This window comes from Amblyraja radiata, chromosome 5, assembly GCF_010909765.2.
Source record: "Amblyraja radiata isolate CabotCenter1 chromosome 5, sAmbRad1.1.pri, whole genome shotgun sequence".
NCBI classification, from domain to species: Eukaryota; Metazoa; Chordata; class Chondrichthyes; order Rajiformes; family Rajidae; genus Amblyraja; species Amblyraja radiata.
The window spans coordinates 97,627,823-97,646,025 of record NC_045960.1 but is presented as its reverse complement, the minus strand read 5'-3'; the positions used below and the strand labels follow the sequence as shown (position 1 = coordinate 97,646,025).

Here is an 18,203-nt window from a genome sequence, read left to right as displayed (position 1 = left end):
AAAGCTCTTCTGCACCCTTTCCAAAGCTTCCAAATCCTTACTGTATTGGGATGCGCGCAATACTCCAAATGCGGTCTAACCAAAGTCATATAAAGCTGCATCATAACTTCATGACATACTCAAAGCCTCGACCAATAAAGGCAAGCATACCATACGTCTTCTTTACCACTCCATCTATTTGTGTTGACACTTTCAGAGAGTTAACGACTTGGAGCCCAAGATCCCTCTGTATATCAATGCTGTTAATGGTCTTGCCTTGAATTGTATATTTTCCCCTTACATTTGACCACCCCGATTCTCTGTGTGCTGTTCTAAAAGATGGTCTAATGTACGTATGTATAATAGGATTTGACTGGATTGCATGCAGAAGAAGCTTTCACTGTATCTCTGTAACAATAAAGATATGATTGATATTCCTAAGGCAGATGGTCTGACCATTATCAACTTGCTGCATGTGGGACCTTGTTGTGAAAGGTTGGCTGCTGTGTCTCCTGTGTTCAGGTAGTAACTGCAACTTGTAGATTGATTTCATTTGGACTCATTAAGTGAAAAATCATGCTCAATAAATGCTGGTGATTCAGTTTCAGTTTAGTTTATTATTTTATTGTCACATGTACCGGGGTACAATGAAAAGCTTTTGTTGCGTGCTGTCCAGTCAGCGGTAAGACAATGCATGATTACAATTAAGCCATTTACAGTGTATAGATCCATGATAATGGAAGAAATGTTGCTGTAGGAGTAGAGATTTATGTGGAGTGATTGTAATATGTGATTGTAGATCACAATGTACTTGTTGATCCAGATCCATGTCATAAACAGAAAACGTTGAACGTTAGGTAATGCACAAGCACCTGCAGGAAGCTGGGTAGCAGTTAGTGCTCAGTCAGTTACACTGACTTGAGTTTGAAAGCTCCCTTCACTGAATGCCAGGTTTCGAGGGCTTTACATAAGAGGATTCTCATAGTATTAGTTAATTATGCCACACGTGCATATGACAGATGCAGTGAAAACACTTTGTTCTGTGTGCATCCAATCAGATGATGCTAGACAGGGTGTCACAGCGGCGAAGCTGATAGAGCTGCTGCCTCACAGCGTCAGAGACCCGGTTTGATCCTGACCTTGGGACTTTACACGTGCATGGGTTACCTCTGGGTGCTCCGGTTTCCTCCCACATCCCAAAGACGTGTGCGTTTGTAGGTTAATGGGCCTCTGTAAATTTACCCTAGTGTGTAGGGGAGCAGATGAGAAGGTGGGACAACATAGAACTAGTGTGGATGGGTGAACAGTGGTCAGCGTGGACCTGATGGGCCGAAGAGCCAGTTTCCATGCTATCTCTCTAAACGAAACCAAGCTAAACATGGGTACAACTGATAGTGTAAAAGAGAAAATAAACAGTGTGCTGAATAATGTGGCAGCCACTTCTCGCAAACCCTACCTTCATCCAACCTAATTTCCTCAGGAATCACTGATGCAAATATTAGAACAGTTGCAAACGCCTTTGAAATGCCTTCAAAGTCTTCTGTTTGCAGTGAGGCACGGCTCTTGTTGAAAGCAAAGCTTCAAAGGTAAATAACTTCTAAACTGCTCTTCTTTGCCCGCAAATAACAGTTTTAACTACAGTCTCTATTCATTGACCTGATGAAGAAAGTGTACTTTCGCAATAAATAACTATATTGACTTAGAATACGGAACAGTGCAGACCAGGGATATTATCACCACTCACACAATCAACATCATGCTTGCCAGGCCACACACTCATCTGGACAAGAATGCAACATGCCATAATTTCCAACAAGCTGATGCAGTCTCCTTTCTTCCCTTCAGAGCTTGCCTATTATTCCAGTTTAACAGGAAACTCTTGATCTGTTTTACTCCTTATTAGTCTCTGAGTTATTTAAGGCAGAAATCAGTAGTTTTTAGGTCATCAAGGGTTCAGTGCAGATAAGTGGTGCTGTGGTAAAAATAACCGTACTGAATTTGTGCCATGGGCACATGGGTCCGAAAGGTCTTTAATTATGTTGTGATCTTCCTCACATCTGCAGTGTTCTGAACGGTGCTCTAAGTCTTGTTATCTCTCACTCATCTTCACTTTCTCTTTCTGTTCCCAGGGTTGAAAGGAGATGATTTTCTTGTTCTGGGCCTGCAAAATGGAACAGTAGTTTACAGCTTTAATTTAGGCTCTGGCACCACCACGATAGTCAGTGAGCCATTGGATCGACTCCTTGAGATGCACATTGTACGTTTAGGAAGATTCCTCAGAACAGGATGGCTGAAGGTTGGTAAGGGGTGGTGGAGCGGAGAGAGCAAAAATCTCATAGGAATCCTCAAATATTTCCTCTCAGAACCTATACAATTTGAAGAGGAGGGTTCTGAAAGTATCCAACTTGGAGAAGTATCCAACTCCAAGAAGAGTGGAATGATTACAAAGGTTGGGCTTTAGATAAAGCTTCCAGTTGATAATTTCAACAGTCACATGCTTCGTTTCGTTTAGTAGTTTGGTTTAGAGATGCAGTATGGAAGCAAGCCCTTGGGTCCGCCAAGTCCGTGCCGACCAGCGATCCCTGCACATTAACACTATCCTGCACACAGTAGGGACAATTTACAATTTTACCTAGCCAATTAACCAATTCAATTCAATTCAATTCTATCAGTAATAGTAGTAGACACATTTGATAAACAAACATTGGGCGGCACGGTGGTGCAGTGGTAGATTTGCTGCCTTACTGCACCAGAGATCCGGGTTCCGGACTACGGGTGCTGTCTGTATGGAGTTTCTACATTCTCCCCATGACCTGCGTGGGTTTTCCTTGGGAGCTCCAGTTTCCTCCCACATTCCAAAGACATACAGGTTTCATAGCAACATAGAAACTCCATACAGACAGCACCCGTAGTCCGGAACCCGGATCTCTGGTGCAGTAAGGCAGCAAATCTACCACTGCACCACCGTGCCGCCCAATGTTTGTTTATCAAATGTGTCTACTACTATTACTGATAGAATTGAATTGAATTGAATTGAATTCCTTTATTGTCATTCAGACCTTTTGGTCTGAACAAAATTTCGTTGCCTGCAGTCATACATATAATAATAAATAACAAAAACACACAATAAACACAAATTAACATCCACCACAGTGAGTTCACCAGGCACCTCCTCACTGTGATGGAGGCAAAAGTCTTAAAGTCTCCGTCTCTTCCCTCCTTGTTCTCCCTCTGCGCTGAGGCGATCCAGGCCTCCAATGTTGTAACCCCGCCGGGTGATGGTAAGTCAGTCCCGCGGCTCAACCGAGCTCCGCGAAAGGGCCAGTTCAAGCTCCGCGGCTCGGGGTGGTTGAAGCTGTCGAAGCTGCCGCCCTCCAGTCCAGCGGACGCAGCTGTAGTTGCGGGAGCTCCGGAAAAACAGGTCACCGACCTGTGACCTGCGAGCTCCCGACAATACGTCCACTGGGCCCGCGGCTGAGCCCCGAATTCAGGTCGCCGCCACCGGAACGCCGCCGCAGCCCCGAAGCCGGACTTTTCGGGTCAGAGCCCTTCTTCAGACTGAAAGTAGAGGGGGTGGGGGGACACTAGAGTTAGGAAAAGGCGAGAACAAATAAGGGCCACCAACAGATGACCAAGGAAGTATGGAGCCCATAATGGTTGGCTGGGGAAGAGGTGATAAAGAAGGGGTACAGGGAAGTGAACAGTGGAACTAGTGGGGGGGACTCTGTCCCTGTTGTGACTGGGGGGAGAGGGAGGAAGAGCAGCACTACGGGATACAGAGGAGACACGTGTGATAGAAGAGATCCTCCACTCCCTACAGAATGAGGACATCTCGGATGTCCTGGTATGGAACACCTCATCTTGGGAGCAGCTCATCATCTTGAAAGCAGAGCTGGTTGATCCAGAAATCTGGGTTTGATCCCAACCTCTGATGCTGTCTATTCGGAGTTTGCACGTGTTTTTACAAATATGTGGGTTTCCTCCACGTGCTCCAGTTTCGTCCCACATTCCAAAGACATACAAGTTGGTAGATTAATTGGCTGATAAATTGCTGCTTGTGTGTAGGTAGGTGGTAAATTCTCTGTTTTTTTTTTTTAATTTCCAGGTATCATAGAACATAAATTGATGGGAATGTGAGAAAATAAAATGGGATTCATGTAGGATTAGAAGTAATGGGTGGTTGCTGGTCAGCAGGTTTCCATGCTGTATGACTCTATGACTATATAACAGATGAGGAGAACTCTCTTTTCACAGTGAGTTTTATGATATAGAATATTCCACCTAACAGGACAGTAAAGGCAAATATAATTTGGAGTGCAGTATATAACTGAGGGAGAAAGTTCCACAGCTATGGGGAAAGAGAAGGAAATGGAACTTGATGGAGCCATCTTCTTGAAAGAAGTATGTAATTGCTAGGTAGAGGGGGATATTCATCATCACCATGTGGCGATGTAAATTCCCATCAAGGATCAGGGGCATAGGATGTTGCAGATAAAGAAATAAGGCAGTGCATTCTGAGTATGCTCGCATTGTGTCCTGTCCAACATTCAGTGATTTAAAGTAATGAGTAGCTTCCATCCTCTAATTATGATAAAGTCTAAACCAGAATGTGTCAAGATGCAGAGAAAATGACTTAATCTCTTGCAAACTCAGAATAAAAGGATGTACCTGTAAAAAGGAGATGGGGAGGAATTTCTTTAGTCAGAGGGTGATGAATCTGTGTAATTCATTGCCACTTACGGCTGTGGAGGCTAAGTCAATGGATATTTTTATGGCGGAGATTGACAGATTATTTGATTAGCAAAGGTATCAGGGGTTATAGCGAGAAAGCGGGGAAAAGGGATTGAGAGGGAAAGATAGATCAGCCATGATTGAATAGTGGAGTAGACTTGATGGGCCGAATGATCTAATTCTGCTCCTTGAATTTATGAACTTATAAGATCAAAAGTGGTGACATCACTGTGGGCTTTATTATCTTCCAGAATGTAATCAGAGCTGTGAAACTTCTCCAAAGAGAATTGGTTTGCATGCAAATATTTTTTTTAAACTCTTTGCTTTAAGGTGGACAAGCAAATGAATAAAACTCGCACTTCCTCCGGGACTTTGATGGGCCTCAATGTTTTCAGCCAGTTTTACGTGGGAGGATACAGCGAGTACACCCCGGAACTACTGCCCAACGGTGCTCATTTCAATGATAGTTTCCAAGGTAACCTCTTCTCACTCTCCCAGTCGAACTTTCAGATGTTTTTATGAAATCTGAACATAAATGAGATTTTGTCTTTACACTGTAGCTTGATTTTTCTTTGCATGAGATGATTTTATATTGAATATATGCTTTTGATCAATAAAAGTGAGAAAAGATGCGCTCTAAGTAATGCACTCAAACACCTAAGAAATTATTCATCTCTTTCACCATTGCCAAATGTGACCAGCTTATTTGATGCTGATTCTTTCTTTCAAGCTAACCTGCAATATTTTATTTGAAACATTGACTTTACTGTCAGTAGTATTTCATGGCAGCCTGTTTTAGTTTATTGTCACGTGTACCGAGGTACAGTGAAAGGTTTTTGTTGCATTCTAACCAGTCAGCGGAAAGGCTTTACATGGTTACAATCAAGCCATCCGCAGTTTGCTAGTGGCATTGCAGAATACAGCTATCCCACGGGGTTCCCTCGTTTTATTATTATCATCATAAAAATAATTCCAAAGAACAATCATTATGAAAAAATAAAACCACAAACGTGCTAGAAAACACTCAGCAGGTCGGGCAACGTCTGGTTTTGGTATTGGTGGGGTTTTGGCCATGTCTACGGTGGGGGTCTTGGCAATGTCTATGGTGAGGGGGTTTGGCCATGTCTACGCTACAATGTTGGGAATTATATTCTTTTTTTTTTTTTTTTAAATGTTTTAAATTTATTTATTAGAAGTAGACATATCATAAAATGTAGTTACATATTATAGTAAAAAAAAACTTTTCATATACATCAGTCATACATTATTAAAATTTTCCATTATCAATTACTTCTGCTTCTAGTATTTTTATTTTTTATAGAAAGCGAGAAAAAGAGAGGGTAGAAAGTTACAAATAAAAAAGAAAGCAAAAAAAAAAAAAAAAACACAACAGAAAAACAAGGGAGGTGGAATGGGTTACCTGTAATACATCAATGGAGATAGGTTCGTAGGTTATAAAGTATAGCTTTTCATCTGTTCCTGAGTTCAAGTTTCAGCTGGGTCCTCGTGCTGTGCCAATCTATCCCTTCAGATAGTTAATGAATGGAGCCCAAATTTTATGGAAAAGATCTTGTTTGTCCATTAAGACAAGTCTAATTCTTTCTAAGTATAGGGTCTCCGACATTTCCGTAATCCACATTTTAATTGTGGGGGTTGTAGGGCCTTTCCAAAATTTTAATATTAATTTTTTTCCTGTTATTATACTGTAATTGAGGAAGTTTCTTTGGTTTGTTGTGAGTGTTAAGCTTTGTTCTGATATTCCAAGTATTATTAATTTTGTGTCTGGGTCCAGTTTTGTATTAATAACTTCTGAAGTTATTTCAAAAATATCTGTCCAGAAATGTTTAAGTTTTATACAGTTTGCAAACGTGGGAATTATATTCTGCACTCGATATTTTCCTCTTTACTCTTTGAACTTGACATGATTATATTTCTGTATAGTATTATCTGATCTGATTGGATAACAATCTGTCCCTCGGTACACATGACAATAACAAACCTAAATGTAAACACCGAAAAGCATTATTTGACATGTTATCCAGGGAGATCATACCAGTGTGATCATACAAGTACAGGTAGTGCAAAAAGCAACAGTAAAATTTCAAGAGCCTCGATGAAGTAGATTGGAAAACTGGGAATTGATAATTAGCATATAAGAGGTCCGCTATTTAAAAGATATATATCTTAACCTGCATGTATGTTAAGTTTCTTACAACGGGAGTCATGGGTACCAGCAACACAGTGCCACAAGTCGTGGTGGGAGTAGATATGGTGATGATGTTTAAGAGGCGTTTAGATCGGACAGAGATCTGCAGGGAATGGAGGGATGTGGATCAGTGCAGGCAAAAGGCATTGGTTTAATTTGGCATCATATTTGACACAGATATTGTGAGTCAAAGAGCCTGTTCCCATCTTGTACTGCTATATGATCATCTAATTCTGCCAGATTAACCCCTTTTTCCCTGATTCCTCTTCCCTTTTCCCAGTTTCTATGTAAATGAATCTGTATTTTGCATCCTAACCACCCTCTGTGGCACCAAGTTCTACATTCTCACCACCCCCTAACATTTAGGGCAGCACAATGGCGCAGCGATGGAGTTGCTGCCTTACAGAGCCAGAGTCCCAGGTTCGAACCTGACTATGGGTGCTGTCTGTACAAAGTCTGTACGTTCTCCCTGTGACCATGTGGGTTTTCTCCGGGTGCTCCGGTTTCCTCCCACATCTCAAAGACGTGCCGGTTTGTATGTTAGACGTGCAGGCTTCTATAAATTTGTAGGATAGAACTAATGTACGGGTGATTGCTAGTTGGCATGGACTCGATGGGCAGAAGGGTCTGTTTCCACACTGTATCTCCAAACTAAACATAACTAAAGCTGTCTGAAGAAGGGTTTCGGCCCGAAACATCGCCTATTTCCTTCGCTCCATAGATGCTGCTGCACCCGCTGAGTTTCTCCAGCAATTTTGTGTACCTTATAACTAAAGCACCTGCTGGTGGCAGTGTTTCCATACATCAGCTGCTCATGTCTTTCCTGCTCATGCATTTACTATCGAAGACTGAGCAGTGTGATGGATGGGTCCTTATTAAAATGACCTGCTTTGTTCTGGATTGTGTCAAGCAATTCAAGTATCATTAGAGCTGTGCTCATCCAAGGATGTTTTTCATCACTCTGTTATACCTTGCTGATGGTGAAAGTGTCTGGGGATTCAGGAGGAGAAATACACACAGCCATCTATCCAGCCTCTGGTCCATTCTGGCAATCCCCAAACCTGGTCCAGTTATAGTCATAGAATCACAAAGTCCTACTGCACAGAAACTAACCTATCAACCCAACTTGTCCATGCTGACCAACATGCTGCATATTTGGCCCATATCCCTCTAAACCTTTCCTACCCATGTACCTATCCAAGTGTCTTTTGAATATTGTTATTGTACCTGTCTCAGCTTCCTCCTCTGGCAACTCATTCCATATTCCCACCACCCTCTGAGTGAAAAAGTTGTCCTTCACTTTAATAATAATAATAATGGATGGGATTTATATAGCGCCTTTCTAATACTCAAGGCGCTTTACATCGCATTATTCATTCACTCCTCAGTCACACTCGGTGGTGGTAAGCTACTTCTGTAGCCACAGCTGCCCTGGGGCAGACTGACGGAAGCGTGGCTGCCAATCTGCGCCTACGGCCCCTCCGACCACCACCAATCATTCACACACATTCACACACATTCACACACAGGCAAAGGTGGGGGAAGTGTGGGTGAAGTGTCTTGCCCAAGGACACAACGACAGTATGCACTCCAAGCGGGATTCGAACCGGCTACCTTCCGATTGCCAGCCAAACACTTAGCCCATTGTGCCATCTGTCGTCCCATTAGCTGCTTCCTCTCTCACCTCTCCTCTTGTTCTTGATTCCACTACACTGGATAAAAAAACGGCATTCACTCTATCTATTCCCCTCATGATTGTATACACCTCTATAAGATCACCCCTCATCCTCCAAGGAATAAAGTCCTAGTTTGCACAATCTCTCCCCATAGCTCAGGACCTAGAGTCCTGGCAACATTCTCATAAATCTTCTCTGCAATCTTTCCAGCTTAAATTCAGTTCAGTGGCATCTTCCAATCTGTTTATTACAGGATGACGCCAATGTGTATCAAGGAATGGCGGGCAGCCTTTTTCCTGCTGAAGGTGGTCATTGTGAAGAATAATGTTAGTTGCCATTGATCAACCAAATGTCCAGGTGTTGCCCAGGTCAGCTGCTGGCCCACATGGACTTCCTCACAATCTGAACAATGACAAATGGAGTGTGACATAAGCTAAATGTCCCCACTGCTATCCTTAGGATGGATAGATGCTCATGCAGCAAACATCGCAACTTGGTTGACCCGAGGTATTCCTGCAATAATCTTCTGGATCGTTGGGGGCTGACTTATGACAACCATAAGCACCTCCCTTTGTGCGTATGAAAAACAGGGGCAGGAGTAAGCCACTCGGCCCCTCAAGTCTACCCCATCACTCTATCTCCTCATGGTCATAGAAACATAGAAAATAGGTGCAGGAGTAGGCCATTCATCCCTTCGAGCCTGCACCGCCATTCAATATGGTCATGGCTGATCATCCAACTCAGTATCCTGTACCTGCCTTCTCTCCATACCCCCTGATCCCTTTAGCCACAAGGGCCACATCTAACTCCCTCTTAAATATAGCCAACGAACTGGCCTCAACTACCTTCTGTGGCAGAGAATTCCAGAGATTCACCACTCTCTGTGTGAAAAATGTTTTTCTCATCTCGGTCCTAAAAGATTTCCCCCTTATCCTTAAACTGTGACCCCTTGGTCTGGGCTTACCCAACATCGGGAACAATCTTCCTGCATCTAGCCTGTCCAACCCCTTAAGAATTTTGTAAGTTTCTATGTCAATCTAATCTAGGCCTCCACTCCTTCTGCTCATATTCTCCATAGCCCTCAAATCCTTAACCTTTCACAAATGTATCTACCTCCATTTCAAATACTTCTAACAAGCCAGTCTGTGCAACTCTAGCGGTGATTTATCACCCTCGTCACGAAGGAACTTCATGCATCTCGGTTTAAAATGACTGCCTCCTTATAACTATGTTCCCTCCTAAGAAACTCTCCCTCTGAATAAACTAAACTAAACCAGATCTCACCAACAGCCTGTGCAATTGTATCACAACTTCCTTATGTCTAAACTGCAACCTCTATGAAATAAAGGTCAAAATGCCATTTTATTCTTAACTAGTTAACTATAAGCCTGCTGACATTTTGTGATTCATGCACTAGAAAGATAGATCCCTGTGAACTTCATTCGCTTGCAGACTCTCCAGTTAGATAATAACCTGCCTTTTGATACATCTTACTGACCTCACACTTTCCAACATTGAACTCCATTTGTCAACATTTCGCCCACACAATCAGTCTACCTATATCCAGCTGCACAGTCACTATATCCTCTTCCAACCGGAATTATTTTTTATCAACTCTCTGTTTCCATATGAAAACCCATTTAAAATCTATGTTAGAGACACAAAGAACACTAGATGCTGTTATTCTTGAGTAAATCCAAAGTGCTGGAGTAACTCAGTCGGTTAGGCAGCATCTATGGAGAGTATGGATAGGTGATGTTTTGAATTGGTAGTCTTCTTCAGTCTGAAGAAAGGTCCAGACATGAGATGTCACCTCTCCATGTCCTCCAGAGATGTTGCCTGACTCACTGAGTTACTCCAGCACTTTATGTTTTGTTCAATCCATGCTAACACACTTCCTCTGAGGGCTAACTCAGCTTTAGTTTTGTTTAGTTTAGTTCAGAGATACAGCGTAGAAACAGGCCCTTCGGTCCCTGCACATTAACACTATCCTACACACATTAGGAACATTTACACATACACCAAGCCAATTAACCTACATACCTGTACGTCTTTGGAGTGTGGGGGGGGAGTGTGGGAAGGGAGTGTGGGGGGGGAAACCAAAGATCTCGGAGAAAACCCACGCAGTCATGGGGAAAACGTACAAATTCCATACAGACAGCGCCCGTAGTCGGGATCGAACATCATGAGGTTTTTAAAGTTGTGCACAGCCTCTTTGTCAAGGCCCTTTTTGGAAATCTAAATACATTACATCTACAGATTCTCCATTCTCAAGTATGACTGCCACATCCTCAAAGAATTCTAGCAAATTTCTAAAATGATTTATCTTTCATTAAACCATGTTGATTTGTTTTGATTATTTTCATAATTACCTAAATAATGACCCATATCTTCTTCAATCATCCACTCTATGATTCTGTTTATTGGATTGTTTTCTCCTCAGTGTCCGATGATTAGTTTTACCAGGGCTTCCTGATGCCACATTCAGTCAAATAATGTCAAGAGCAATCACTTTCACTCTCCCCTCTGGAATTCAGCCCTCTGGCCCACTTTTAATGAAAGTGATTGCATTTATCATGGCAGTTTCCCTGTTGCCGGATAGATGGAAGTTTTCTACTGGAACAGCTTGGCTGACATTTATGTTTGAGGGGAGCAGCTATCACTTGCCAGGCTTCGTCTTGCACCCCCCCCCCCCCCCCCCACCCCTCCCCCCACACACACCTCTCTTTTCCAGCTTTCTCTCCAGTACTACAAACAGTCTGAAGAAGGGCCTAACCCAAAACGGAACCCATGCATTCCCTCCACAGATGCGGCCTGGCCCGTTGAGTTAATCCAGCATTTCTGTGTTGAAAGCTTGTTAATCTCAGCTGAACTGTCTGAAGAAATGCAAGTGAAGGGAGATAAATAAAGCCAGTTGGAAGCAAAATAAAAACTATGTTGGACAATAAGATACAATACCCAGCAGTTGTGGGAAATCTGAAATTAAAAAAGAGAATGCTGGAAATACTCATCTGATCTGGTTGTCTAATAGGAGGGCAAGTAACATATTTTATTTTACATGTGAATGACATTATTCGAAACTCTTAACAGATATGTGAAAGGTTGTTTTATATGAAAATCTTATTGTTCGTGTCAGTATTGACCTGATCTGACATAAGGCCTGGGTGGTTTGTCATCTTCAATATATTCCCTTGGACAATTTTATCCGAGACCTTCAACCTCAATTTAATGCTTTATGTGAAAGGTGGCACCTCTGACCTAGCAGCACTCCCTCAGTACTGCGCTGGAGTGTGGACTTGTGTCTCATCTCTTCCATTGCCCTTTATCTGAAGAGGTGCTTCTTAACTGGGTTCATTCTGGGAGTTATTCCCCGTTATCTGCCCTCCTTTCCTTTCAGGAAATACTTTTAGATCTTTGCTGAATCTTTTGTCCTCTCTCCAAGTTTGTGCAAGCAAAACACAAAGTGCTGGGGGAACTCAACGGATCGGGCTGCACCGGTGAAGGGAATGAATAGGTGATGTTTCAAGGCAGGACCCTTCTTCACTTTTTGTATATTGTTCTGATTATATAACCCTTAAGATAAATAGGATTGATCCTACTTTTGAGGTTCTCAATTGTAAAGATAACTTCTGCAAGCAAAACACAAATAATATATTTGCAGTTCCTTCGACAAGTAAAGAGGGCAGTGGAGGCCAAGTCACTGGATGGATTTAAGAGAGAGTTAGATAGAGCTCTAGGAGCTAGTGGAGTCAAGGGATATGGGGAGAAGGCAGGCACGGGTTATTGATTGGGGACGATCAGCCATAATCACAATGAATGGCAGTGCTGGCTCGAAGGGCCGAATGGCCTCCTCCTGCACCTATTTTATATGTTTCTGTGTTGCTATGTAAAACTGCTCATAGCGTTTAATTATCAAAAGTTGATTAATTTATTTGCACTTTTCATTGTAGGCTGCATTTATGAATTGCTGGTTCGAACAGGCAAGGATAGTAGGTTTAGAAAACCTGGAAGCCCAGAAGGACATCCTAATGCCGGCCGGAACGTGGGCCAGTGCAGAGTTTCCTCGTGTAGTCGGATGAAGTGTGGGAATGGAGGTACATGTGTGGAAAAGGCTTCAACTGTCTAGTAAGTATAAAATTATACCAAACCCATGTTTGAAATATAAACTACACCTCCATTCTTTATCTGTCAACGGGGAGATCTTTCTGTTATTTGTGCTCGTGCCTAGTTTTACACAGTCACCACTTCAGTGCACAGGTTTGTGGTGTTTTCCACCTAATTCAATTCCAATGTTCTTTTAACAAAAGCGGGGGATGCCGGGAGTACAAAACTCACAAAATTCTTAAGGGGTTGGACAGGCTAGATGCAGGAAGATTGCTCCCGATGTTGGGGAAGTCCAGGACAAGGGGTCACAGCTTAAGGATAAGGGGGAAATCCTTTAAAACCGAGATGAGAAGAACTTTTTCACACAGAGAGTGGTGAATCTCTGGAACTCTCTGCCACAGAGGGTAGTCGAGGCCAGTTCATTGGCTATATTTAAGAGGGAGTTAGATGTGGCCCTTGTGGCTAAGGGGATCAGAGGGTATGGAGAGAAGGCAGGTACGGGATACTGAGTTGGATGATCAGCCATGATCATATTGAATGGCGGTGCAGGCTCGAAGGGCCGAATGGCCTACTCCTGCACCTAATTTCTATGTTTCTATGTTTCTATGTACTTGGCAGGTCAGGCAGCATCTTGTGGGGAGAGCTAAAGAGTCAACATTTTGGGTGAAGGGATCTTTATTAAAACTCTGAAAATGAGAGCACCAGCATATTTTAGGCTGCAGGTAGCGGGAGGTGGAGAGAACAGAGGAAACCGGAGGAAACTGAACACAGACACCACCAGAGGATAGTATTAATCTAGGACGCCTAGGATTACTACTAACCTCCTGGGAATGGTCAATGGTGCTGTGAGGTACTGGTTCTATTAGCCCTCAAATAAGAAAAATGAAACAAATTGAAACAGGAAAGTACAACTACATTTATCTTCAGCCTTCTACATGGTTCCAAAAATGCACAATATAAGTTCGAAGGGCAGCACCTCATCTTCTTTAACTGTGTGACTCCTCTTGAGGCTGGCATTGCCACAAGTGAAGCACGAGTCTCCATATGGGATGATAGAATATCCGCTCTACCTCCCTCAACTACTCTGGGACTAACGGCAAGTGAGCAACTCCCTCCTGGTGGAGGCGCAAGTTGGGCCAGATGGAAATGCCTCAATCGATTGAGAACTGGGGTTGGCAGAGCCAAGGTGTCGCTAAACAAGTGGGGATATAACTCCAATTATGTCACCTGCGAATGTGGCATTGAACCACAAACAATGGAACACCTGCTGAAATGCCCTCAACTGGGAAACCAATGCACAGCTTCCGATCTCGCTGCCTACAATGAAGATGCCGAACAATATCTAATCTTGTGATGTGGACTCGATAAGAAGACCTCATCTTCTCTCTGAGTTCATTGCAGTTACAAGAACTGATGATTAAAGGTAACAATTTTGTACCTTTTTATCTTCTTCTCCAGGGGATATAATTGCACTTTTGTTTTTCAATATGATTCATTTTTGCTTTCTGTCCTCAACTGCCAGTTTTGTTAAGTAATTGCTCCCTGGATAACTCTAGTTTGCACCCATTCACATACATTGCCTCTGCAGAAACAAAGAACAAAGATGTTGGTTTACACAAAAGACACAAATTGCTGGATCAGGTCAGCAGGTCAAGGCAGCATCTCTGGAGAACATGGACAAGTGACATTTCGGGTTGGGACCCTTGGACAGAGGACAAAGGACATTTATTGTCACATACACCAATTGGTGCAGTGAAATTTGAGTTACCATGCAGCACACAAATAAGATAAACACAACACTATAGAATTTAACATTAAACATAAAAACATCCCCCCACTGCGGAATCAACGTTTCCCACAGTGAGGGAAGGCACCAAAGTTCAGTCCACTTCCTCTTGTTCACCCGAGGTCGGGGCCTATTGAGGCCTCCGCAGTCGCCGCGATGTTTCAGGTCTTCTCACCGGATGAAGGAACTCCAGCGTCGGAAGAACACTTTCAGTGGCTTGGAGTTCTGAATCGGCCGCTTTCTTCAGACTGATTGTGGGGATGGAGGGGGGGGAAGAAAGCTTGAAGAGAGGTGTGACAGAACAAAGCGGGGCAGGTAGTAGGCCGACACAGGCAAGAGGTTTTTTGTGACAGGCAAATGGTTGGAACAAAGGCCAGAAATGGAGGATTGAAGAGTTGCAAATTGTGAAGGAAGGTAGGAGGATGAGGGGCGACATTCCCTCCTTTTCTCTGCACCTCTCCCCACGCTGCGACTTAACAGTCTTGTCTTCACTCTGATGCTGATGGACTTGCTGAGTTCATCCTGCCTTCACTGATTTTGTCTTAGATTTTTATCATCTGCAGTTTTTTACTATCAACAGCATACGTTTAAACTGGTTCAGGATTGAATTTGCCCAAATCACATACCACCTACAAAGTTGGCCATGTGCCCTGATTACAACAGCACGTTTTAGCTGATTTGAAAATGCGTTTCATTTTGCACTCACCTTATGAGCTTTCCTTAAATAGGCAATGGGGTTAATGGAATGTGTAGGAGGGAACTGCAGATGCTGGTTTACACCAGAGGTAGACACAAAATGTCGGAGTAACTCAGCAGGCCAGGCAACATCTCTGGAGAAAAAGATTTCAGGTCAAAACCCTTCTTCAAACTCTTTGGTAGTCTGAAGAAGGCTCTCGACCCGAAACGTCACCTATTCCTTTTCTCCAGAGATACTGCCTGACCCGCTGAGTTACTCCAGTATTTTGTGTCTATCTTCAGGGTTAAAGGAATGACTGTCTCACTACCTTGTAATTACAGTGCTGCAGTAACTCAGCAGGTCAGGCAGTATCCCTGGAGAACATGGATAGGTGAGGTTTTAGGTTGAGACTCTTTCGCAGGCTGATTGTAGGGGGAGGGAAAGAAAGCTGGAAGAGAGGAGAGGCAGAACAAAGCCTGGTAGGTAATTACAAGGTAGTTTCACTTAGGCTGCTGAACACATCCTACTGCCTGCTGGCATTATTAATGCAGGGAGTTAATGCCCCTGTCCCACTTAGGAAACCTGAACAGAACCTCTGGAGACTTTGCGCCCCACCCAAGGTTTCTGTGCGGTTCCCGGAGGTTCCCAGAGGTTTTTGTCAGTCTCCCTACCTGCTTCCACTACCTGCAACCTCCGGCAACCACCTGCAACCTCCGGAAGGAAACCTTGGGTGGGGCGCAGTCTCCAGAGGTTTCCGTTCAGGTTTCCTAAGTGGGACAGGGGCATAACTCTCTGCATTGTGTTTTGTTTGGCCATTCTCAATCCTTTCAGAAAATATTTGAGGTTCCGAGGGCGGGGAAAGATTAGAACAGCCTCAAACAATCAGCTTGGGCTTCAAACAGATATATGTGCCTGCAACTTGCATGTTATTTAGGAGTGGGTAAAGCAATATGGCATTGAAGCTCAACTCATACAGATAAGGAAACTCCCACCTCTTTGTTGAAATGGAAATATTGCAGTCCAGACTACCTACACAGATTATAGCCATGGGCAGGTTTAAGACTACATGTCCGACTTGCATACTGTTCTGGTTACAAATAGATCTCAGGAACAGAACCTGGCTGTAACCTGGGGAGCACATCTCGTAATAAAACCTTTCTGCAAAATAGAGCTATTTAAAACTAGAGAGCATATATATCTTGGGTAAGAAGTATTAAATGTAGAAAGGATCTGAGGAAGAACATTTTTGCCCAGAGGATGGTGGGAACCTGGAACGCACTGCCCAAGCAGCTGGTGGTATTCCCAGGCAGGTATTCCCACAACATTTAATATTCATCTAAATGAGCACTTAAATCGCCATCTCATTGATCACAACTGACCAGGTGCTGATAGCTAGGATTGGTATAGGTAAGTGCATAAAGGTCAACAAGGTCATGTGGACTGAAGGGCCTGCTATAGTGCTGAATGAATCTGTAACTCTAAATATTGCTGGTGTTTGACAACTTGATAGGCCATGTTTGGAGGGCAGATGGGACTACTGTAGCTGGGACATGTTGGCTGGTGTGAGCAAGTAGGGCCGAAGGGCCTGGTTCCACGCAGTATCACTCGATGACTCTAACCAAATCGATTGCATTTGCCCATTCTGAAGCACTGGTGTGTTTTAATTTCCATTGCAGCTGCCAGTGTCGTCCAGGGTGGAAGGGAGCCTTCTGCACAGAGACTGTAAGTGTGTGTGATCCTCAGCACAAGCCTCCACACCAGTGTGCCCCAGGTTCTCTCTGCATCCCGCTACCTGAGGGTTACACCTGCCGTTGCCCCTTGGGCACCAAAGGGGTCCACTGTAAGGAAGGTATGTCTCCACCAAACACACTAACCATCTCCTTCTTACTGTATCTCCTCTGACTGTTTTTGTTTAGTTTAGCTCAGAGATACAGCATGAAAACAGGCCCTTCCGGCCCACCGAGTCTGCGCCGACCAGCGATCACCCTCTATTTCTATCCTACACACTGGGGACGATTTACAGAAGCCAATTAACTTACAGACCTACACGTCTTTGGAATGTGGGAGGATACCAGAGCACCTCGACTAAACCCAAGCAGTCACAGGGAAAATGTACAAACTCCATATAGACAGCAGCCATGGTCAAGGTCGAACCCGGCTCTCTGGTGCTGTTGGACAACAACTCTATCGCTGCACCACTATGACACCCCTGTTGAAAGTCGAATGCTTATTTCTAGAGAAATTTCTACCCCTAGAACTTATGGGGACAAGCTCAATGGAGCCATTTGAAGTGTAAGTGGATCCCGTTTTGGAAGTGGTCACTCTGAAGAAGGGTCCCGACCCGAAAGTCACCCTATCCATGTTCACCAGAGATGCTACCTTACTCACTGAGTTACTCCAGCACTTTGTGTGGTGTTTTTTTTTTTTAACGTTTTGAAAGATTGAGTTATGGTGGGATGTGGCACAGAAGAAGTGATAAGGTCTGCAATAAATCAGCCATGATCATATTGGATAGCATGCAGTTCTGAAGGGCTGAATGGCCTTCGACTGTCCTTGTATTGTTGTGTTTTGAATGAGTGCTATCGGTCAGATAGAGTGCCTTTTGATTTTAATGTTCAAGTATCTTCTCTCTCAAGGGGATAGAAAAGGACCCAAGAAACTATTGCAAAGTATTCTGAGCAATATTTATCGTCAAGCAGCACCACTTATACAGATTATCTGACCAGTCTCGCATTGCATTTTGTGGATGTTTGCTGTGTATAAATTATTTGCTGCATTCCCAACGCTGCATCAGCGATGTTAACGCAATAAAGGATTCTCTATCAGAGGTGGACAACCTCAGTGAAACGGCGTGAATGTCTAAAACAGATGGTCCAGAATGGCCTCTCTCTCAGGTTTCAACCCAGTACAACAACAAAAGAAGTAAACTCAGAAATACTGGGTGTAAAATGGCTCCAATCACATTTTTTAGCATTTATTTTTCAGCTGGTTATTGACTATCAGTTTATTGCAGTGACAGAATTTAATGAGCAAATTTTAATCCTT

At 43.4% G+C, this 18,203-nt stretch overlaps 1 protein-coding gene across 1 annotated transcript in view; it reads left to right on the top strand.

The window, feature by feature from the left end:
* The window catches only part of eys (eyes shut homolog), a 59,254-nt gene that overhangs the window by 25,400 nt on the left and 15,651 nt on the right, over positions 1–18,203 (top strand). The window contains exons 2-5 of the mRNA XM_033021881.1: positions 2,109–2,275; positions 5,041–5,185; positions 12,543–12,717; positions 16,835–17,007. Coding sequence (XP_032877772.1) covers positions 2,109–2,275; positions 5,041–5,185; positions 12,543–12,717; positions 16,835–17,007 — 660 coding nt within the window. The remainder of the gene's footprint in view (positions 1–2,108; positions 2,276–5,040; positions 5,186–12,542; positions 12,718–16,834; positions 17,008–18,203) is intronic.